The sequence below is a fragment of the Lytechinus variegatus genome, chromosome 7 (genome assembly GCF_018143015.1).
Source record: "Lytechinus variegatus isolate NC3 chromosome 7, Lvar_3.0, whole genome shotgun sequence".
In the NCBI taxonomy this organism is placed as follows: Eukaryota; Metazoa; Echinodermata; class Echinoidea; order Temnopleuroida; family Toxopneustidae; genus Lytechinus; species Lytechinus variegatus.
In genome coordinates this window covers 37,925,593-37,951,768 of record NC_054746.1, presented here as the reverse complement: position 1 = coordinate 37,951,768, position 26,176 = coordinate 37,925,593, and the positions used below count along the sequence as shown (strand labels likewise).

General features: G+C 35.7%; 1 protein-coding gene across 1 annotated transcript; it reads right to left on the bottom strand.

Moving 5' to 3' along the window:
• Positions 1-1,246: 1,246 nt before the first annotated feature.
• On the bottom strand, positions 1,247-13,474 carry LOC121419204 (cytochrome P450 4V2-like). Its single transcript, XM_041613561.1, has 11 exons — positions 13,031-13,474; positions 10,791-10,909; positions 9,966-10,051; positions 8,387-8,580; positions 7,117-7,186; positions 4,896-5,022; positions 4,442-4,621; positions 3,833-3,935; positions 3,263-3,397; positions 2,852-3,031; positions 1,247-1,977 (listed from the first exon to the last, which is right to left on the bottom strand). Exons 1-11 carry the CDS (start codon positions 13,203-13,205, stop codon positions 1,814-1,816), a joined length of 1,533 nt encoding a protein of 510 aa, XP_041469495.1. The 5' UTR covers positions 13,206-13,474; the 3' UTR covers positions 1,247-1,813.
• Positions 13,475-26,176: the final 12,702 nt, after the last annotated feature.

Genomic DNA, 26,176 nt, shown 5'->3' with positions numbered 1-26,176 from the left:
TACCAAAAACTGAAGCAAATAAGAATGGAATGAAATGCATTAAAAATACACTTATATCTAAACAAACTAAACTTAGCCACCAACCCTCTATTTTAATAATAATTAATATTGAATGATTTGCAGGAAAACAAAAATCAACATTATAATTGCATCCCTAATCCCATTTTACATCAAGCTTTAAAATACATTTTCATAATTATACACACATACAAGCACACCCCCTAACATGCACTCACACACAGCATGCATACGTAAACAAACAATTATATACAAATCTGTATATTAACGTTTAATTGTTCGCGAAATAAGATACAGAAAGACAAGAACCTGCAAACCCGATTGATACAAGAAAAGAGGAAATTGAAAAGAACTAGTTAAAAAAGAAACCACACTCGCATCACACTGGACACATCCTACCTAATCACATTCAAATCTCTTTTCACCTTCAGTTCATCCCATTTCTGTAAATGTAAACTTTACTTGTCTGACTTCGTTGCCAGGCGACTTTCTTCCTCTCTGCAACCAATAATATATATTTGTATTTAATGAATGAGGGTATCCGGCCTTCAGCTCTGGAATTAAGAATTGTATATTTAATAAATAAAATAACAGAATTGACACATTTGATACTTTAAGAATTTCCAGGTAATCCTAAGAATATTTCCCTCCAATTTAAAGTTCTTAATTCAACTAAACAAAAATGATCAATACAAAATTGCCAGAGAGGTTTAACTTTTATGCAATCCATGAGTATATGAAAGTACGATTCAGTTTTTGTACAATAAAACGAGCAATAATTATCCACCACGAAACCAAATCTCATCAAATGTTCTTTTGCATATATTGCTCCATGTAAAAGCATAAACTGAAATTCCCTTTTTTTCCTGTAATAGTTGTACTCCTGATATATCCATCTAATTTACAAATTTCTACATCAGTAAAATTAAAACCACTGTGACCATCCTGTATAATTTTTGTATTGGTAATAAACAAGTTATAAATTGTTTTTTTTTATTTGATAACATCAAAAGCTGTTTCCTGTTTTCCAATATACATACTTATCACAAAGTCTACGAAATTAATTTTTAAAAACTTTATTGAAACTTGTTGGTATAGCGTGAACAATATATTTGGAGAAGTTAATTTGCGGTAATACCGGGATTTTGAAAAAAAGTCACAGGCTTAATGCGTCCATTATCAAAAATTTGATCCACGCTAAATATTCCTTTATTGGAAAAAATCAAAAATCGTTTTACCTCTTATACAAATATTTTGATTATTGAATATAGTACCTCCTCTTCAGAATAACGATATTTTCTTAAGTCTTGCCAAGCCTTCATCATTTTTTAATAAAATGGCGGCATTTTTATTTTTTTTAAGTGTCAAAGTCACGTAGAAACAGAAATCTCCCCCAACTGTTCCAAAACAAAAATCAAATATAACTTCCATCTTGCATCCCACACGCCCCTCACCCCCAGTAGTCTTTATCAAAAAGACATGTCAATTGCCCGACAATCGTCCCGCAATGCGTTTTGATGATATGTATAAACCATGATCATGAAAATTACCATGTTTTTTATTAAGTGATGTGTCTACAAATGAAATATGACTTGAAATTGTTGCATCATTAATGCCTCTAATTAATGAAATATTATAAAAACATGAATGCTCTATAGCACATCAGGTTGTTATCATCTGGCATGGCCATTTGGACGGTTGTAAGGCGAATGAGGAACTATTACGCGTGACCTCACTGAAACTGATGGTTCATTAGAAAATGCAACGTGTGTAAAACTACCAAATATTGCCTGTACTACATCCTTTGAATTAATTTAACAAGAATAGTGCCATCTATAGGTTTGATGATTATTTGTCCTCCTGGTTTGGCCTCATCCAGAGTCCGAAGTGATTTGATGGAGAACTTTCGAAGGATGTTGATCAGGATAACTTTGTCCTCCATCATTGCAAATTTTTGACCTGCATAAGATTTAGAGAAAATAAAAAGTATGTAAATTAATTTTTAGTACAAATTGCATTGTAAACTTCCAAAATGCATCGATACATTGGGTATTACAATATTTAGAAACAAGACGAAAAGATTATGTACTAAATTTGCAAAGTCGCTTAAAAAATATTTATTGCAAACTGGCTGCCGAAAAAAAAACGTTTAATTCCACTAAAAAGTATTCCGAATTTTTTGCAGTTGAAATGCAAACCAGATCGTATTAATAAATGTGCATTACCACACATTATAGGACTGAATTGAGTAGATTCAAATAAAATCAAATTCAGTCTTAAAATCGTATACAAAACCTATCATTCTTTAGTCTTCGTTTCAATTCAATTTTAATCAAATTTTAATTTTGATCACTCTTTACAATTGTATTTATATATTGAATCTGTACATTCAATTTTATTCTATTTGAATAGCTCTACAATATCGATTTTGAAGAATTTATTTATTTACTTATGCCAAGCGAACCATAAATTCTTCCATGTAGTTGTATGTTTAGTTTTTCGTTCTATTATTGCCGATGGATGAAATTTATATACATTATATTGTGAACCTGTGAATCTGATATGCTCCATATATTATCCGTTTCTCTCATATTGTTTGTAATTACAATGCTACGATCTAATCTCCCCCAAAAGCTCAATCTAATCTTCAAACATTCAGATATTAAAAATTCAAAAGAAAACTAGCAAACACAAAAGTATACAATCATGTATCAGTCATTCTAGAATCTTTAGGAAATTATGCTATAATAATTAATTGTTCATTCATTCATTCATTCATTTATATATTTACGATTTAACTATTCATTTATTATTTATATATCTATTTTCATACCAATGCAGTTTCTTGGTCCTGCAGAGAACGGAATGAAGGCAAAAGGATGTCGCTTAGCCGAATTCTCAGGTAAGAATCGATCAGGGTTAAACCGAGCTGGATCAGGAAACTGTTCCGGGTCATGATGTATGCCAGCGATATTCACAAAGATGAATGTTCCTTTTGGTACTACCTTTCCATCTGCAATAGACCAAGAATTCCTTTTATGTTAGTCAATATTTTGCTAATTGCAGTGGATAGGAGAGTATTTTCTGTTACTTTAGAATCAGAAATGGAAATCCATGCAGGTCACTGCCATCTCGACCGCAAATAAAATCCTATTGATTAATCAAATGAAAAAAGGTATATAAAGTAAATAATGCCTTCGTATATAAAGAAAGGGTTTGTGAAAGCAACCAGAAGTACACTTACCCACGATGATATCATCTTCGATGTCTCTACCAATACCAGGGACAGCTGGTATTAAACGAAGGGATTCCTTGACAACACAATTTAAGTATGACATTTTAGAGATGTCATCTGATGTGACAGGTCGCTCAGATTTACCTATTATGGATTTCAAAAAGATTTTTTTTAATATATCTTCCTTCCGTATACAATAAACAAGGACAAGAATTATCTTAGAAGACAACATTTTTTAAACATGCCGAAATCCTTCACGAGTTATCGATTTTCGTGCAATTAATATATTATTTTTTGTGGATACCATCAATTCATGCAAATCACATGCAGATACCTAAGATCACGGTTTATTGTGACATTGAAAACACATTATTCAAATATGAAAAAAATGTGTTTTATATTTCATTGTATGTTAACGTTTGAAAAAATAATTAGTGAAATACATTATGATGTTCCTCCTGAACAATGTTCTCAGATCAGGGACGTGGTCGATATTTCCATAGTCGGGTGCCTCTAGCTCATGGAACCAAAGCGTAATCATGCCTACCATGGATTATTATTCAGAATAATCCTACCTACCAAAGATTTCATCTATTTCATCATGCAGACGAGCTTGAATCTCAGGATGCTGTCCGATAAGAAGAAGGGCCCAGCTGATTGCTGAAGATGTTGTGTCATGACCCTAAACAGAGGAATGCAAATGGAATAATCGGTATTACTGTGATTTCCTGACTTTCAATGATAGGGAATGTTCGCAATCACAGTGCAGACGCTATCTACAACGAACCAATTAATTTGAAAATGCAAGTCAAATCACAGTGGACTGCTGTGATGTTTTTTGTCGAAATTTGGTTGACCAGGACAGCAGATCGCCCGATAATTCGGAAAGGACGAAAAATTGCGAATAATTATGTCATTTGTCCCGAGTCCAATACGACACTGCTATTCTGATTGACCGATTTTCATCAAAGGCTGTTTTGTCTTTAATGGGTTTTTAACAAAAGATTCTATGCGATATAAAAAGCGTCTGCGTAATGATTGAGAAAATTCTAAGATCGCTGACATAATCTAACCAAACAGACCGAAACAATCGTTAAGAAACATTGGCAATTCAAATGTTCTCGAACCGTACAAGATTGGAAATTGCGAAGATAATAGTGCCCCGGCTGTAACATACTTATTCCTCACCTCAAACATGAATGTGTCTACTTCCTCTCTGATGTCTTTAAGAGTAAAGCTGGGATCTTCACGGTGCATCTGAAGAAGAAGATCTAGGAATGCGATTCTTTTGCGTTGTCCAGTGATTGGCTCGCTTTGGTCTGTTTCACTTTTATTTGAAGGAATGTGATGGAGTCTCTCCTGAATCATCTGATCAACCAGGGTGAAAGCAATTGATACATTTCAACATAATCATGATAGGAACTTCTTGTAATAACAAGTATTTCGCAACATATAAATCATATTTCAAGCAACCATTTATATGCCGGAAAAATATGACGGACAACCTCTAAGATATATTCAACAGATCTGTATAAAACTATTAGTGAATACCACCATTTCTATACCAAAACATCTGCAAATTTTTATTTTGTGGAAAATAATGCTTATTTCAGTGAAAAAAATGCAGAGACTGAATAAATACCTTTTCTGTGACTGTATGAAGTACTCGCAATGTCTTGTCATGCTCCTTCCCCGCTGCAGTTCTTTTATAAATAAGATCAGGCCACAACATGAAGTTCCGTATCCTACGGACAACTAGATTGGTCATTCTATAAAGTCAGAGAAATGAATAGCATGAAGAGAATTACAAGGAAACTTCTCAAACAGGTTTCATAGGAATCCAATGATTGAACAAGAAGAGCGTCTTTGACAGTCTCACCTGCATCGCGCGATTCAATACAGCAGCAGTGTTGACTTTGAAAACTACTATAAATAATTATTCACAAAAACCCCACCATTATAATGATACAATACTACTTTCTTTGACAATAAACAACATTTGACCTTGATCATGCAACCTAAGACTTGTCAGTGATACTGGATTACCCCTATATCCATATTTTGTAAACTATATCTGTGAACTTTGAAAGTTATGACAGCAATCTAACAATTACCTCCAAAACGGCATTGACCTTAAGTGACCTTTGACTTTACTCATGTGACCTGAAACTCGCATGAGAAGTTCATTAATAGTTTTATGAAGTAGATCCATACCCCTTTCAAAGTTATGATGGTAACTCAACAGATACCTCCAACATGGCCAAAGTCCATTGACCTGAAACTCGCACAGGATGTTCAGTGATACTTGATTACTCTTATGTCCAAGTTTTATGAACTAGACCAATACACTTTCAAAGTTATGGTAATTCAAGAAATAACCCAATTTAGCCAAAGTTCATTTATCTTAAATGACCTTTGACCCCGATCATGTGACCTGAAACTCACACAGGATGTTCAGTAATACTTGATTATTCTTTATGTCCAAGTTTCATGAATCAGATTTATAAACTTTCAAAGGTATGATGGTAAATCAACAGATACCCCCCGGCCCAACATGGCCAAAGTTCACTGCCCTTTGACCTTGGTCAAGTGACCTGAAATTCGCACAGTATGTTCAGTGATACTTGAATACTCTTATGTCCAAGTTTCACGAATCGGATTTATATACTTTCAAAGGTATGATGGTAATTCAACAAACACCAACTTGGCACTTGGCCAAAGTTCATTGACCCTAAATGACCTTTGACCTTGATAATGTGACCTAAAACACAGGCAGGATGTTTAGTAATACTTGATTTACCCTATAGTCAAGTTTCATGAACTAGGTTCATATACTTTTTTAAGTTATGCTGTCATTTCATAAACTTAACCTTCGGTTAAGATTTGGTGTTGACGCCGCCGCCGTCTGGAAAGCGACACCCATAGTCTCACTCTGCTTTGCAGGTGAGACAAAGAAAAATCACTTCAAAATGCCCTCGCTTATGATAATAATAAGATTGTGGTTTAGAACACTGACTGAATAAGCAATACGCCAAAACACTGCCTAAGTTGTGTTTATATATAGCAACCTCTCAACCTGAAAAGGCTTTGAAGTTTTTGACTGAATGATATATTCCAAGTTGGCTTATACTCCTAAAAGTTTCAATGTAAAACAAAGGCTTTGATGCCCATTAATGCATGGTATTCCATAAAGGGATAATGAGCTATATATGCATTTTTCTAGGTAAGCAAATAATTAGGGGGGTTTTAGCATGCACGGGAGGTTTAGAATACACGAAATTGACAAGCCGCAAAGCTTAACTTGCTGATTTTCACTTTCGAAACTTTTTGTTTTCTAGCTCAGTTAAACAACCCTGTTGTTTAATATTTAACATCGTTCACATATCAAATTTACGGATAAATATCGATACTTAGTAAGTCTGTTGGGTAGCCTCTGAACCATGGAGGGTTTAGTCGCCATTATCAGTCTGGAGTCACAAGATACACCACTTTCGTCAATATCAGTAGCCTACGAAAGCTTTAAATTACCATCTACATGATTTACTTGACGAGATGGCGAGATTGCCATGTCGATTATTACGGCGTCATGATGAGATATATAACAGCTATATCACGATCATGTATGAGATAAGTGGTTGACCGAGGACTATCTCATCATTTACTATGATCATTTTACACTGCAAAATAACCCTTTCGCCATATCACATAGACCAACAACTTTTGGAGGCTTGCTTGGCAAGAGAGCGTACCTCACTTTGTCGACATATAAGCCTATTAATTGAGATATCTCGCCATTTCGTCGAGTAGACGAAACTTAAAGGTCCCCTTTCTATAAGTAACTATTCAAGTACAGGCATACAGACCTTGAGACGGCTTGAACATATTCATTTTCGTTGTCACTCTGTGCATTGGTACGTTTCCCCATGGCGGTATCTACCGAAGATATCAATGTATTGCATATTAGGCAAACAAATACACACAATACATAAATATACCAACCCCCTCGGGACACCAGCAGGACCATGATTGGTGCTGCAGGTTTGGAGATATCCTCATTTATTTATTCATGACATCATCTTTTAACATTTTAACCCTCCCCGCAACCAAGCGCATGGATGTGCCAAGCCTATTTCACCACCATTTTCATTTTTTGTTAGTATTCTCTATCCCAGTTTATGATTTAAAATGAATAGAAAAAATACGAAGAAATGAGAGTTGAAATTTAAAATAGTGTAGGGAAATAACCATGAAAACCACCAAGAGTCATCATAATTAGTTTATTTTCAGGTCATTTTTAATGTATATTTAAGCTTGCGCTTCGCGCTCGAATTATTGTTCTAGTCCTTATTTAACGGGAATAAATGAGCATTTTCAGACCACCTACTTCAAATGATTTGTCTCTGTTAAGAAAAGTCCTCAAATTATCATGGCAGTTCTTGAAGTGAAGTAAATTCTGGGGGGGGGGGGTCAGACGTACTGAAATTATTTATATATCTATACTTTTAGTATTAGTACCTTTAGAAGATCTAACTCTCAATTTTGCAATTATATTTTGTTTTGTTTAGGTCAGAACAATAATTTGTTTTATCCTAAAAGCACGGGATGTGCTACAGAGGGCGAGGAGATGCCGGTCGCCCCTGTAATTTTTTTCAAGTAGTATAAAAGAATGGAAAAATAAGAAAAAACATGTCGTCTCGCCCCCACCCGCATCGAAATAACATGGCCCGCGTCTGCTTAAGTAATAACTATGTACCGTGACCTAAAAATCTAATTATATGATGTATGATACTAGTCATATCTTGATTTCATAAATCTTGAACTTATACGTTCAAATTCAAATCGATGATAGCGCTGTTGCCACAAGGTATTGCTTACATTTTGAATAAATATCTGTAAAAAAATCATTGTAGTTTTAATTGTACCAAAATGTCTTCATTCCAACACATGTTGCTTTGGGCAGAAAAGAAATCTTCAAATAATACTTAAAAATTTATCGTCTGATATAGTTCTACCGACTTAAAAACCCATAAAACTACTTTCACTATAGCGAATTCGTGCAGCAAATTGTCAAAAATAAATTCCATGTATTTTTTTACGGGGGTGTCTTAAAAAACAAGTTACAGGAAAAAATACCACAAATGATATCCAACACGCAATGAGTGACCAGAGGATAGATGTTGATTGTCTCAGTTTCCGCCGCCAACTTTTCGAGTTTATTGACCAATATGAAGCTCTGCTCATTAAACACCTCTATGAAAGATTGTAGGATGGAGAAATGAAAGGTTGGAGTGAGTAGCTTGCGACGGTGAAACCATTTTTGACCTCCGCTGAAAATATTGATTGATAATTGAATGATTCAGGTTAATGATAAAATCCACGAATCCAGGCGCAAACATGACTTTTTGTATTGATTTAAACAGGCCGATATACCTAAGATTTCCTATGCTTATCTATTTTTACAAGAATATGTCAAAACTGGAACTACACTGTTCGATGACCATTATGTGTCATTAATGGACATCGAAAAGCACAGTTACAATTCTAAAACTATGCATTATAGGAAATCGGAGGTTAGGTTTTCATTTAAGCCTGACCTAAAAGTAAATGTGCATATTTTATCAACCAAATTTTGGTAAACCCAATTGTCATAATTTTACTTTGAGGACCAAATGTAAATATCCCGATGCTTCATATGGATTCAATGTCCATGGTATACAGCACTGACAGTTTGACTCAATATCTTCATAAAAGATTAGGCTAATCGGCTTCATATTTGACTGAAAAGCCGTAAAAAATAACCCCCCAAAAGGCACAATTTTTTCCAGTATAAAATGTGTGTTCTTCTGTTGGCCCGGGGGGGGGGCACTCAGTATATAATGCATAGTGGGTATGTGCCGCGGAGGGGACCCCCATTTTTACACCCAAATTTCCGTTCCAAGGCATAGCATTTTTGTCTTATTGAGAAAAAAAAAGCCGCTCTAAGGCATAGCATTTTGTTCTTATCGAGAAAAAAGAAGAAATCCGCTCCAAAGCTTCGCATATTTTTCGTTACGCCGTTCCGGGCGCACTGATCTGCTGCAATTTTGGTGAAAAGCGGCCGCAGAGCACTGTCCGACCCAAAGGTCCGACCATCGTCTCTGCGCGAGCGCACCCGGCGGAGTGCGCGGTAGCTGCATCATGCACGGATCGATGCCCGTTCCATAGGGATGCATACGCACGTACTCACACGCTGGCGATCCGTTCCAAGGACCCCCGTTTTCACAAAATTGTAGTTCCGAAGCCCGTTCCGAGGCCCCTCTTTTTCACAATAAGCCCGCTCCAAGGCCCCCGTTTTTTGTCTCTCCCGCGGCACACCCTACCACTTTTTGGTCGAGCGCTCTCCCAACCGGGTCTGTTGGCAAACCATGCACCTCTACATTCCGGCTACATGTACGAATGACTGATTTAGCGATACATATATGCATTGCAGCATTATATTCAATCTTTGGTGCATTATAATACCGTTTCTCTCGGCAACCTCCCTTCCCCAATTTATATCATTGTCATATTGCTAATTCCCTAGACAATGTCGCATTATATTCACTTTTAGGTGCATTGTAATCTGTATTTTCTAATATACCCTGAAACATGCAGATTTTTCAGTTGTTCAACCGTATATGACAAGAAATTAAGTTAATTTTTAATGAATGAAAATGAACTGCCTCTCACTCACTTTGTCAACAATCCTTTACCGAGCCATGGCTCAACAAGTTGATATTCGATTCCTTTATTGATATGACGACTACTACTCAACAGTGCCTGCATAGTAAAACGATAGGGGGATATCAAAAATTGTTTCAAATTCATGTGCGTAAAGGGGAACAGGGGAAAAGCCCCCCCCCCACAAAAAATGCCCTAAACAATAATAATGAAAAAAATATTAAAGATGGGGACACTGGGTGATTTCAAGTTCAGTGTTACATTTTTGGTGTTGGTGTTAGGTTTTACTCGATTACAACACCAAACATAAAATGAAGATGGTCCCGAAAAGATATTCACTAGTTGTTGAGATGTCAATAATATGATCTGGATCAGTTTTACAAACTCTGAATAAGTTTTGGAACTAGGGAAAGCAATCCAAACTTCTACACCAACACTATAAGGCCAACATCGACCATGAAATCACCCAATAATAGGACATGTTTCTCTAGCTTTCTATTGAAGATCAGGGTAAAATAGATTATTATTGAATTTCTAGGTTTTTCCCCACTCAGGTACTCACTACCCCCTAAAACCCTTCTAAATTCAGGATAGGTTAAGGAAGCATTCACCCTTATTCTATAGAAACTAGACGCCAATTACGATCGACATTTTGGCCGCGAGATGTTTGACCATCAATAAGTTGTACAGTAACTTGTTAATCGCTCCTTCACGAACTCGCTATAGGAGAAATAAGAATATCGTTTTTAATGGGAATTAAATGTTGCCACGTACTGTAATGAATGACAAATTTTATGGTGAATGAAAATCAGTGAAAAAATGAATTCATCTTCTTTACCTCACAGTGTTTAGCGCTGTAGATGAGTAGTATTGGGAATGGGCCAAACCACAATCGTATTACACCTCCTGTTCTCTCACGGTACTTCTCCGTTAATCTTCTCATGTGTAGAAAATTTTCTGCAAATGAAAGAAAATTATAAAGCACTATTTGATATTGATCAATTTAAAATGTTTGACAAGTAATTTTTTGGCCAAAAATAATAGAAAGGCTTCTGCAAAAAGTAGGCCTGCAAAGTTTATCATCAGTCTATCATGCCTATGGTGCTACATTATCAATTGAAAATTTAAATATACAGGCAGTGGCGTAACTACGGGGGGGCATGGGGGGCACGTGCCCCCCCAATCGGCTGGGCAAAAAAAAAAAAACGGGGAAAAGGAGAAAAAGAGGGAAAAAGGAAGGGAAACGTAGTGGGGAAAGAATTATTGTTCATTTTAATGTTATGTTATATTATGTTGTATGTTATGTTCTCAGTAGTCGATTGGTTTGATTTCTGCTCTTCATGAACTTAAATCAGTCCTTAAAATGTCAATTTTTCTGATCTGAATATGAAAAATTTTCAGCTCGCGCTTCGCGCTCGCATCATTTTGTTAGTGAAATACGCAGGGTCTTATGTGAATTCCTACAAACAAGCCTTAGAAAGCCCCTCTTCAGGTCTGAATTTCCCAAATTTTCAGCTCGCTCTTCGCGCTCACGGTATTTGATTCGTGAGATACGTATGATAATCATGATTACAATGACTTCAAAAAGTACTTCATGCATGTGTTTAGATGTAATTCTACAAAATCAGCAAGCGCTCGGCACTCGCATTAGATGACTATGGTGAGATATATCTTACTCTTAATTGATTACTAAAAAACATAGTCCTTAAAATATCCATGTTTGGGGACAATATATGCAAAAGTTTCAGCTCGCGCTAGTCATTTCGTTAGTGAAATACGTACGCTCTTAGGGAATTCCTACAGACAAGCCTATAAGAATGCTCCTCTTCAGGTCTGAATTTCCTAAATTTTCAGCTCGCGCTTGCAGTATGTGATAAGTAATATGCGTATGATAATCATGATTACAATGACTACAAAAGGTGCTTCATGACTGTGTTTAGGTGTAATTCTAACAAAATCAGCAAAGGATGGCACTAGCATTACATAACTACGGTGCGATATTCATATTCTTAATGGATTCTGAAATATAGTCCTTAAAATTTCCCTGTATAGGGTAAATGTATACAAAAAATTTTAGCTCTCGCTTTGCGCTCGCATTGTTTGTTTAGCGAGAAAGTTACGTATCATGATTACGAGAATTGCTTATAATGTCCCTTTTTAGCTCTGAATATCTAAAATTTTTCAGCTCGCGCTTCGCGCTCGCATTATTTAATCAGTGAGATTAATATCCGTTTAATGGCACTGCATATATGTCCTTAAAATATCGCTATTAGGTCAGTATACCTGACAACTGAGCGCGCTTCGTGCGCTCCCTAAGTGACTAAAAAATTTTGCTGGTGCCCCCCCAATGACGTGACCCACGGTACGCCACTGTATACAGGAATTTACTCGTCTCTCTCACTCTCCCGTTGCGGGTATCTTATGAATTCAAAGAAAGATTTTGCGCATGTTTCTTTAAAAAATACTGGAAACTCTGGACCCTGACTTTATTCTAGACAATTTTCCCTTTGTGCACCTGCTCTCACAGTGACTATATAGATCCAGTGATGGGGCAGGGGGGGGGGTATCCAAGCCCAGGGATATTTTCGGGGCTATTTCTAGATAAAATGAATGTGGCCTATATAGCTTAAGTGACCCTAAAAGAACCGGGTTATTGGGACCCATCTCACAGCCGAGGGGGGGGGGGGGACGCCGCGAAAATATGCTCAGTGGTACTTTGCGATAAAATCTGCAAGGCTGTATGATTAAGTTTTCTGAAAAATAAGATTTTTTTAATGAACTAATTATGCTCATTTATGCATGAAATAAAAAATTTGCTCTAATTAACCTATGGCTCAAAAATTGCTATTTTTTATTCAGACTCTTTGTAGGATTCTGATCAAAAGCACATCAAATGAAATTTGGTATCGCAAATTTTCTCATGTATTTTATTGTTTTAATTTCTTATGTATTTCTTTGTTTTTTACTTTTTGTTTTTTATTGTTTTTGATGGAAATTGTTAATTAAAATTAATTCTGATCATAAACTCATAACTCATAGGACAAATGCTTAGGAATATGGTCAAGTGTTTATACTTACCTCTGCTGTCACTCTTAAATGTATTTCCAAAGAACGGAATCGTGGGAGGGCCATCGAATTTAGAGATTAGAAAGAAAATACGAAGAAACTTTGCGATGTGATAAACCAAGAATATAGAGAAGCTCACAATGCACACAGTGACACCAACTCCAGCTTGGAAAAGACTAGCAGCCATATTGGAATGCGTGATACACAAAATAGATCGAATCGTGGAATTATTAAATATAAAGGTTGTAATATTGTGGATAATGTAGGAGAAAGTATTTTGCAGTACAAATGCTACGAGTCTAGCTTCAGGTATAAGTCACAGAGAAAATGGCAACGATGAAGAAGAGATTCGTTCACTTCCAGGCAGAACCTTGTGGATATAGGCTACAGTGACGAGTGTTCTGAGAATTTGAACATGTATGTTACCGACCATACGGATGATTAAGCAACTGTGTAAGCCAAGTACAATACCTATTGAAACTCGGACATGCGTGCACTCAGCATGGAGCTATTAAGATTGCGCACACAGAAATGTTCAGGGGATACCCTAGGGGCGACATTCCGCCCGGGAAGGGGAGGGGGGCATTTCCATTGACGAGTGGATACCATGTGCGACCATAGGGTCTCCAAAAGCACCCTAAACACGTATTTTCCAGATTCTGAAAATGCACCCCTTAACAAATATTGGAATTAAAACGATACTATGGGCAATTATTCCCTGAATCTAACCCAGAAAAAAGTACAGCAATATTTAAATTGTGATGTCACGGACGTCAAGAGTCGATTTTACCTTACATCATTGGGTTTAGTACAGCCCCACGGGAGCCCCACCTCCCACATCTCGCGCAAATCGTAGTGTTGACTCTTAGGGCAAAAAGTAATACTTTATAAAACATTTTAGTCTTAATTTTTTATACCCTCGCGCAAATTTGACCCTCAACACGTAGCTTTCTTAGCGAAAATAAATACCCTTTTTTCATAATTTTAGTATTTTTGGCACCCTCATTACGTTACGTACCCTATCTTGAAAAAAGACATCCTTTTACGTGTTGGGTCGTGCATGGTATCTACTCGTCAATGTATGTCATCATGATTGGTGACAAGCGCGGGAAAAGGTATTTAAAAAATCATCAATATACCAGGAGCTGAGATTTCCCGGGATATTATCAAGGGTAGGGGCGCAAGGCGAAGTATGGGGCGTGTCCCCTCACCCCTATAAGCCAGATGGCAGTCTACACCCCAGGTTCATGCTATCGTTCTCTCATTCACCCTCCTCTTTTCTCTCAATGCCATGTCTAAATGCTTTACCAAATGTTTTCAAGCAATCATGAACAGCTGAACAGTATAATACAACAAAAGTGTCAATTGAACTTTGATACCAAAATCCCGGGATGAAATTATCTTCCTGTAGCTAAGGAAGTTCACACCTTATAGCAAGCCCATGGACGGATTCAAATTTTCCGAGGGGGGAGAGGCAAAATCGTACATCCACCTTTTCCCCGATTGGCTGTTCAAATAGCTTTAGGATTGGAGCTGTATAGTCCTAAAGCCTGAATCAATAATGTAAGCGTGAAGCGCGAGCTCATTTTCTTAAAATGAATATTTCATCATGTCGACTTGAAAACAAACAATCATAAAAACAACATACGTATCTAATCAAACGTGCAATGCAGAGAGCGCGAACTGCAGTTTTTGTTATATACATAATTGTATATAGGCCTAGTACTTGGGCACTCTGCCGAAATGACTATACATAATAACATAAAAAGGGACATTTTAAGGACTGATTGTAGAAGTACACGATGGGGATATGTATGTGATTAATGAAATAGCCTTAATGTGAGACATTTTAAGCAAGATATTTTCCCATCAAGTCAGTGAAACGAGCACGAAGCGCATTTTATTTTTACATGGTCCGAAAGTTATATTGTGAGAGTTTTGTTTGGAATTGGAGCCCGAATGCATACAAAGATTTCTCGCAAGACCGAAACAAATGCTCATATACACTCTAAAAACAAAGTAAAAAAATGACTCGTTAAAAGAGTCAGCTGGGTGCAACTGTTATTCTAGTCATATTCGACTATTTTCTAGTCGTATTTTACTAGAAGAGAGGTATTTCTGACTAGAAATTAATATCAGAAATGTGAATATCAGTGATTGCCATATCAGTTGCACCCAGCTGACTGCCTAGTCAATTTGACTGAGTTGTTTTAACATATACCTGCGCACAGAAGTAATAATTACTCCTCAAACAATAATTGATTAATAATCAAGCATTTGCTTACAAAGCAATGCTTACAATAATGGCAATTTTTCAGAAATATTGAAAATATTTGTTTATCGGATGAAGTACTCGTACACTGCACTTCACAGGACGAAAACACACCAGACGTTGGCCTGTATTGTCCCAGGAAGAGGAGAAGAAAAAGGAGAAAATGACAAAATTGCATAAAAGAATAAAAAGTTATCATTTGTGACGTCATATACGAGCAGCTTTCCTACATATCGTATTGTAATAAAATCAATGAAATGCCTTTTCCTCTTTTTACTGTACCTTCAGTATATAAATAGACAAATGATCTCACACCCGTTCCTATAAAAAGTAAACAAGGTTAAGTAATCACGAATCATTAAAAATGTGAAATTCATGCCTTTTGTATTATAATTATATCACATATTACTGGGCAGTTGCTCGTTTATGACGCCACAAATCCAAAACCTAAAACTGTAATAACCTTACTTCTCAATCTTTAATTGATCTTCCTCAAACCTTCACCAATAATTTTTGTATTTTTTTCACTTATTTTACAACAAACTTTTCTTCATGCTGAACTTTCCCTTAAATGAAATTCACACACACTTCTATGAAATAAGAATAATCATTACTCTATTATCAAACCTTCAATTATAAGTATAATTTGCATATCTTGTTTACTTTTAAATGTTTCTTTTGTGTTCTAACTTTCATTTACAAACCCCCAAACCTTCGACTCGAGGATACTCTAAGAATATAAAATTCTCAACTGATTGTTTGGTGATTAAGACGCATAAGCCCCTTGAATAGCATTCTAAACGTGAATGTAATGGGTACGCGTATTAGCACTATCATGAATGTGATTGGTTCGCTCGGTTGAAGCACGTGACCCTTTGTAAAATAGTCCGAGGTCACGATACAACGGTAATTGATAACCCTGTTATAAATGGTTATTGTCGTAGACTCGTCTTTTGACGGTTAGTATACATCTGGCTCGATTGGCTTCCTTCGTTGCTAAGTTGGCCATGCGTTTTCTTTTTTTTTCTTGAGAATGATGGCGATCTCGATTCTTGAATGCCCAGAAGGGCACTGGAAGAGGAGGTAATATTTATGTACCACGACCCTACCCTTCGACTGCTGACGACACGACCAAAATAAACGGTAAGTGCGTTTTACAGAATTTGTTTGTCTTGTCTTTCCGCTGATGTCCAAAGTCAAAGAGTTGGTTATTTTGGCACAAGTGGCAAATGACCTGATGGTTGTTACACTGTCTATCAATCAACGTTTATAATGACGACCGATTTCTATCGACCGGATCAGAATCTTGAACTAGCGAAATACTCTCTCTTCAAAGGGGTGCAACCATGAAAGCTGAGATAGTATTAAATATGACATGTCCACTTACTATTTCGTTTAACCCTAAAAGGACGGGGGGGGGGGGCATGATGGCCGGGCCCTTCTGATCTCGGCCGCCGAACTTGGCACACATATTCTTTACCACATAAACTACAAGTTAGTATGAAAAAAAAATCGAAAATAATTATTTTTATCTATTGTGAATAAAATATGCATTTTTTTTCATGAAAAACATTATTTGCATATTTAACACCGAATTTCAATTCGAATTTTCTTCTGTTTTTGTAGAAGTCATCTTTGTCATCTAATTTAAGGGTTTCCACAAATAAAAATTGCGAAAGTCAATTTTTTCCTTATTTTTTTGTTTTTAGAATTTATTATTTCTTTGTTTTTTCATCTCTTTTTAATTGTTTTATCATTTTTTTCATTTCCTTTTTTATATGAATTTATTACAGACCATTTAACAACTAAATTAACCCTAAATTAATTAGAACGAGTAATAATCATCCTTTTATGAATTTCATCTCCCATAGACTTTGTACACAAAGTATAAAATGAGCCATTTTCGCAATGATATTGTCTCGTAAACAGTCACATGACGTCGCGATGCTCTACCCGTATGTCGTGAATAAATAATGGTCTAAAAAGTTGCGCGAGAATTCAAACAAAAAAGTCATAAAATTTTACGGCGCTATTTTTTTGCGTTTCGGAAATATCGCGTCGAGGGGGGGGGGGGCATCATGACCCCCAGTCCTTTCAGGGTTAAGCTCATACAGAAAATGAGAGGGGCGAGCATAGCTTATTAGGACGGGGAAATTTTGTGACGTCATCCTACAATAGATGTCTGTTACTATCATGCGAGAGAGCGTAGCCAAATGAAATGTCGAATGTTATATTTCGCATTTAACATAATCATGATAGTACATTATGCAATCTGGTATAAGCAATAAAGCGATAATGTTAGCATGGTTAGGTCCACCTACCAAAAATAAATGTAGATCTAAGGAATTTTCATTTGAGGGAGCTTTGCGAACACCCAAGTAAAATCCCCAAATTTCTTTAGCGAAACTTCACATTTAATGCTTATGATACTGTATATACTCAGGTATAGAATATTAGGATGGGACAGGGTCGATGATCTGGGGTTCTTAACTAATATAGTATAACTCAAATGCAGAGATAGGAAAACATAAGTAGGGGAAGGCGGTGTAAGTTGAGCATAGGGGCAAGTTGAGCCACCACCCCCCAGGCCAATAATGAATGAGTCGGACATTGTGGTGGTGTCATATATTGATAACCCATTACATAACCATTTACCCAACCTTATTGTTTTCGACTTTGAAACAAAATGTTCTTGCTCAATTCAATTCAATTCAATTTATTTCACATTTGCATAAAAAGACAATACATACAATTACAATGATAAAAGGCATATAATACATGATATCACACAAAATACAGAGAATACAAATGTGTGGAATTTAACAAAGGCCAAAGGCCTATCAAAGGCAAATCCCAAACGGTTGTAAGCAGAAAAGAAAAGTATTATAGATAAAAACAAAACATTAAAAAAAACAGAACTAGCCAAACACAAAAGCAAACAACAAAACGGCTTAAAGAACAATTCATGAGTTTACAAGAATTTTTTTTACTTTCGTTTAAAAGAGTTGAGTGTTGGACATAGTTTAAGATCAATGGGTAAACTATTCCACAGAGTGGGTCCAACATATTCAATTGTAGTTCGTGAGAAATTATATTTGAAATTAGGCAAATAAAAGTTGTCAGACTGTCTAGTAATGTAATTACTAACATATTTGTTTTTCACAAATAAATCATCATAAAAAAGACGGAAAATACAAATTTCAGCCCAAAAAAGTAAAAAAAGGGTGTAAAATAGAGGAGTGCTTTTTACCCACACACATCTTTAAATATAATAAAGAAATAAGAACAATATTGTTAATCCAGGTATGGATCTTCATTCTTGTCATAGTCTTTTAAGTGATGGATGCATAAGAAATGTGTCGATGTGAAAATATTGCATTAAGTTCGGACTGGGGTACTGTGAGCCAGCCAACATGGGGCAAGTTGAGCCATGGTAATTCTGGTGGTAATAAGAATGAACAATTAAAAAAAAAATGAAAAGCCATTGATATGCAGGTAGCAAAGTGTAAATTCACGTGACAGTTCTTTCACTTTTAGAGGATGTTAGTATTTATAGAGAATTAGCAAGTGAAAAGACTTGAAATAAAAAATTGACAAACTGCTTCTTCCCGCATACATTTTGTACATAGTTTTTGTGATTCAACTTACCCCAGAAGGTGGCACAACTTACCCCACATATGGGGCAAGTTGAGCCATTTGACATCATTTTTTTCAAAGGTCACAATGAATTTCAGTGTGGGGGTACAAAGTTATATATATAGGTGAAAAATATTTCCCACGAATCAAATTTAAAGGCAATGTACTTGTTTCTACAATATTATTAGTCATATCAATTCTAACATGCAAAATGCGAAAAGTGTCACAACTTACCCCGCCTTCCCCTACAGTTACAACGAAAGTTTAATGTGTGTCTGCCTCAATCAACTGAATCTTACATGGAGAGCAGGCATAGCCTTGGATTGAAATCTGTAAGATGCTAGGACTGTGAACAAATACAATAGACAATAGAGGTGGCATTGCAACGCTTTCTCTGTGTGCCCCTTCCAAGATAAGTGACCATATCAGAAAAGTTGAAACATTTCCCTTTTTATTAACATTTTTTTTTCTCCCCTGAAATGGCACGTATACAGTACAATGAATACACAATTGGAGAATAATCTTCAACAAACGTTTTAAGTATAAACGAAGGCATTTGACATCTCATCTTTATGCCCTCGTGGGGTAGCAAATTTAGACCCTCTTAAATAAATGATTGACCCACAGAGCAAGACAATTTGACGTCTTCGAGTGTGAATATTGGCATTTTCAATCTGTAATACCGTGCAAATTTGCACCATTAAAATATATAAAGCAATGCCACATTGGAACCATCTTTTAAAGGTTCTTGACTCCCTTTAATTTTAGCCCGTTCGTTCTGTTTGATATTGTTACCCTTCTCTCCATTTGAACACGGATAATGATATCGTAAAATGCGAAACATGGGGCCGATTGCAGGAAACGGTTTTTGCAAGGACCGTCTTTCGTGTCGCCGATTTTTTATGATGCGCCATGTGAAACGCATTTCAAATAAATTATCTGCAAACATATTTCATTCGTTGGTTAAAATAAACAAAATATTTCTTCATGAAATGATGTGATATCTCATAAAATTGTATAAAATTTGATTTAAAAGCAAAGTAACTAATTCTATCTTTTTATTTTTCAGAAATTTCAGAAACACCCCGCTTTATAGCGCATTATAAAAGATGGGCAACACGAAAGACGGTCCTTGCAAAGACCCTTTCGTGCAATTGGCCCCAGGCCTTTCCTCTATTCTATTTCATCAATGTATTGCGACATCAAACAACTATACTCTCCTCGGGATTCTCCAAATCATAGAGATGCCCTTGTATCGTTTAAAAAATCATTTTTATATATCTCATCAACATTATGATCACTTGTCTGTTTGAACAAATTTTATTACATTCGTAGAATATTTGATTTTCATTTTAATTTCAAACTTCAATCATCTTGATTTTTGAAGAACTGAAATGATTCATGACAACATTTTCATTCTGAACCTCAATTATCAGTTTCATGGCGCTGTCTTTATTGAGTTTCTTGATTTGGAGTTGGATGATCTGAGTTTGGAAAAATATTCCCCATGCATATGATTTTTATAATTTCTCTTCCGATACAATATTTACTTCCTTCTGCGGAATATGGCAGTGGAAAGATTTGTTGATGTCTTTTAAAAACAAGGACTAAATTTGCCCTCTGTGATATATACTTAATTGTAAGAATATGAGAAATCAACACAGATTATTTTCGTCATTTTGTTTTAGATTCTGCTCCCGTCTAATGGCCGTTATTGAACTATGATTTTTTTAAAAGTTATTATGAACAATATTTGTGACAATATAATACATGATTTTATACCCTTTAATTGCCCTAGTTATTTCAGGCATAAGTCTCACAAGTTTACCGGTGTATCAAATGTATAGTTGTGTTATTGTGGACCTGGCCACGGATGATTATCTATTGTTATTGAGGATGCTGTGACAATGCTCATCACCCCCAGTAACAAAAGAATAATCCTCCGTGGACAGGGCTATGTGTGTTATTTTTTATTATTGCATATACGTGAAGAAAAATAATCATGAACACTTAAGAAAGCCATGGAGAATAGAAATCTTGAATGAGATTGTAGCTCTAACCTGTAGTAAGAATAAAATGATTTTTCACCTGATTGACAAAAAGTCAACAGTTACCATTCACATGAATTACCATTTTTAAGATATACCGTACTGTAGCCTGTCTTTTGAGTATAAGTCGGAGGAGGTGTGCTCCATGTCCCAAGATAGTTCTTTGCACGGCCCTGGGAAGGGGGCAAGCGGGGGAGCTTGAAGCAACTCCCAAGATTTACACGAGGGTGCTGCGTATGATATCCAATACAGGCAGCACCCCTGGAAATGTTGTAGATATGGTAAATATCATATATTTAACCAAAATCACCTTATCTGCTTCAGTATGTTCAGTTTGTATTGTATTGAAAACCTTTTTTTGTTGCTTGTCAATTTTTTTTTCACCAAAATCACCTGCATTTTGTAGTGAACCCCACCTTTTTTTTTTTGGGGGGGGGGGCTTGTCAAACTTTTCTGGACCAAAATCCTCCGTGAAGCGTACAAAAGGAAGAATCTCGTGCGATTTCCAGTAAGAAAGGAAGATTGCATGCATAATACAAACTTTAGGATTTAAGAATGCTATTGCACTGTTTGGAATGTACATTTGAAACGAATGTTTCAAATTCATTAAAATAAGGTGAAAATGATAATGAGCAAACAATGAAGTGCTAATAAATGCATTCCATTTAAAATGACACTGATCGAGTATAGGAGGTTACAATGGCAAGGTGATTATGTCCTATACTACTCTGATTGATTTAAGAGCAGCATTCCTGGAAATAGACGATGGAATTTGTATTTCTTCATCCTCCCTCAATCCATGCTTCTTGTTTCTTGTATATAACAAAAAACTATAAAGGTAAACACCGTTTGAATTTACACTTATAACTTCAGAATAAGTTTGTTATCAATTATACCCGGGGGGGGGGGGCCAGTTCCATTCACGAGTGGATACCATGCGCGACCATTGGGTCTCGGAAAGCACCCTAAACACGTAATTTCCATATTCTGAAAATGCACCCCTTAACAAGTACTGACGTGTGAAACCCTACTCTTAACAAGTATTGGAAACAAAACGATACTCTTGGCAAATATTCCCCGAAATGAACCCCTAAACAAGTATAGGAATGTTTTATTGTTACGGGTCCTCGGTCGTCGGCTTTACCTTATTTGGTTTAGTTCGACCCCACCTTCTACACCTCGCGCAAATCGGACTCTAAACACGTATAGTGTTGGGGCAAAAAGGACATCCTTTATAAAACTTTTTATTTTTGTTTCATCATCCCCGCAAAATCGACCCTAAACACGTAATTTTCCTAGTGAAATAGATACCCTTTTTTCATTATTTTTGTGTTTTTGACACCCTTATCACGTTACGTACGTAACGTGCCCTATCGTGAAAAAGACATCCTTTTTACGTGTTTTTTTGGTCGCGCATGGTATCCACTCGTCAATGTAAGTGGCCCCCCCGGGCAATTATAATGTTCTCTAATCGACAAATGGAAATTATAACTGCTGGTGGTCATGGTGTTGATCGAATAGTGTAGGTATGTCTGACTTGGAGATATGAATTAGTAATTCATGTTTTTTCTTCTTCTTTAGGGCTTATAGTAGGGCTGGTAAGTTTCCTGACCGCCATAGGTTTATTAAGAACATTTTAAAGGTACTGATTACTCACTCTTAGAAAAAAAAACCCAAATTGGAACCCTTCTGTCCCGTATTTGGAACCCTCTAGAAAAGGGGTCCCAATTCGCTAATTTACCTGCTCAAGAACCTCAATAGTTTTAAAAGATACCTAAAAAGGTTCAAAAGTGGCTGTTTAAGGTGGATTTAGAACATTTCCGGGAACCTTTATAGTTTTCGAATATCTGATTCGACCACATGAAAACGTGGAATTATGCAACACAGGAAACTTTTACAGGTCAATAATTTGTCTCCCAGGTGACTCCCTATGGTTCATAAGAGTTAAAATACACAAAAAGTTAGTAAAATTACATAATATTTGTTCTTTATACGTCCCATGACGTATTTTTACATGACATGACACATATGATTTTTTATGTACATAGGTTTGATAATGTAAGTGCTTCATGTCACATACAAGTGTTTGATAGGACAATGGCTGTTCCATACGTATTTTGACTCACTTATTATGGAACTTGAATTGATTTAGTGTGTCTTAATATATTATTATTATCATTATTATTATATTTGTAGTTTGTTAACTTTTGGACTCCTGCCATTTACAACCTTTTTAAAAAAGCTTTCTACAGGTGTTCCATCTTCCATTTATTTCTCTCACTTACAATATTAATTTGCCATGCTTATATATTTGATCTATTTCTTTTTTTGTATATACATGTGCAATTCAACTGTACATATTTTGATGTTTTTTAATGGAAAAAGAATAAATAAATTTGACACTCACTTATTTTACAGGGCGTCAACTTGTGGACAAGTTAATGAGTCATTTGACATAGAAAAGTTTGTGTAAATGTTTGAAAATGAAGTCATTCTTCTTTCTTTTAACAATCCATTCTTTTAGCCTTTAGATTGAATGGATTATTCAGTTCTTCCTGGAGACTAAATCACAATTTCAATAACATTAATATATATCATATTTAGAAGACACACGATAATTTGCCCCACATGTGTATTCTCTAATAGTTCAGGTTTAAACCCAACTGCATAAAAGTTGTTACCTGCGTAACTTTGCCAGTCATGCCCTAAAACTAATCAAGTATTCCATGCAAGTTTCCATTGGGGTCAAAGTTAACATATATTTTTTAATGCAACGGGGCCCAGGTCGCAGTAGTTTTGCCATTATTACCGTGGAAACCTTTGTTTTAATTACTGCTGAGCCATATTGTCATGATAGCACAATTATAATTGTAAGTTCTGTATAAAATGGGCCCCATAAGGTTGCAATGTAGATATAGGCTAACCCATCTGGGGCCTGATGGCCTCAAGTGCTATACTAGAGCTTCTGTGAATGATGTGCTGACCGGGCTTGTCCCTTAAACTGTTGGTGAACGAAGCAGCAAGCAAGAGGCCACCAGGCCTCATCTGGCGCAGTTGAGAACACCAATAGTTGATGCAATTTGATGTATATAATTCTATACTTTTTGTTGCTTAACATTTATATATATATATATTTTTTATTTTTGACAATTCTAAGCGCTGTGATGGTTTTTGTGTATAGTGCATATAAATAACCGTTATTATTATTATTATTATTATTATTATTAAATCAATTTTAATATTAAAAACATCTTTTATGTGGGTATTATTTGATGGTTATGCAGAAAAAAAATGTACAGCAGCATGTTAAATTTGATCGTAAGTTATGGGCATGTTTCATTAAGAACGTAATAAATTGGACATTGGCAAGTACCAAGGCAACAGGTCTCGGAAGCAAATCACAATCGCTTTGAAATGATCTATCTCTATATATATATATATATATATATATATATATCTACTTTAGTAAAGGTTTTTTTTATCTGTACGTAAGCCTATCGGTACTTACCTAAACTCTTATATATTATAATTTACACCTGCATAATTTGGAGATTTTTGTGCATCTATGTAGCAAAAAAGGGAAAAACATACCCACTCAGATTTTAAAATATTTTCAATTTAGACATTCAAAATTATAATACATAACGTGGAGCAAGACTGCAATAAAAATAAGATATAGCCCATTGTTAAATTCATTCAAAGGTTGATAAAGACATTTTTATTGAAACCTGACAGCCTATAGAAATTTTGCATGAGTAAATGTATGAGTGTTGCTGTGTGAGGTTCTGAGTGAGTGTATGTTTGTGTGAGGGTGGTGTGTGGAATTGTGTGTTATTGTTATTTATATGCAATTTTTATATCGCATTAATCTTAAGTTTATATTTTGAAATTGCGTACTTCTAAGATTATGTTTGTTTCCAAGGAGATAATAATTACTTTTACTTTTGTTGTCCCCCACTGTTTGATAATCATATACATGTAATGTGAGAAATTATACATGTACAACAGCTGTGGCAACTCTTTTTATTAATTGTAAAAGAAATGAATGAAGATATCAATGGTAGGCGTAGCTTTAATCATGTTAATAAAGGTTTCCCAGAGCTACCTGCCCTTTCAGAAAGATTGGTGATTTCCGAAAAAATGTCTCTGCCGGGAATCGAACCTGGGCCCCCCGGCTACCTTAAGGAAATTGAATTGGTATGATGTCGAGAATCTGTTCATGATTGTCAGTTGGATCGGGGTTGCCCTATCCATTAACCTGTCTCTGTGATCTCGTGGTTAAGGCACCAGCGTTCCAAGCTGGGGCCCGGGTTCGATTCCAAGCACGGAATTTTTTTCGGCATCACCATTTTTTGCAAAGGGCAGGTAGCTCTGGGGAACTTTGATTTAAGCTACGCCTACCATTGTTCGCTTCATTCAATTCTCTTACAATGTATATGTATATACACACACACACACACACACACATACACACACACGCAGAGTTGTACACTTTCTATTTGAATGACTGTGAAATCCAAGAAATTCAATTCAAAATAAAGGGTTCAACTAAGCACCTTTAGCCATGTTATCAATGTAACACTGTGAGCACCATTTTGCGGGCTTGTTTCAATTTTGCAACCTTCTGGTCTGAAAGATGCTTAGTTGCACATAAGAGTGTAAAAAGACCAAAATGGGTACAGAGTTGCAACTTTTAAAGGTGCTCCTATTGTGACATTTGAACTAATCATATAAGTGTGTAATGAAGCATTTATCATTATTATGTTTGCTCGCTTTTGATAATTCGTATCAAATTTGTAGGGAGTACATTGTGTTTATAGTCTCAATGTTCACAAATTGGTTGTAAATTGAACATATTAATATGATCGTTTTTTTTTTCAGACTATAAACAATATGTTTTTTATGCCTAAATCTATGAAAATAAAATGTCACTGGATAAAACACTCGCATATACTGAAATGATTATTTTGATAAATCAATGTCTACAGTGTAATCTTGAAGAGAAAATCCCCCCCCAATTTGATACAAAATTTAAGTTAGATTAAAGAAACAAAGGTTTGGTGAAATTCCATGAGATATCACAGCTATGAATTTTAATTTCATGACGTTATATTGCACATTTTCTCCATATAACATGTTATATGACTTCCATAGATATTCATTTTCAAAACTTCTTTATGATTGATTTTCTTTTCTGATTTT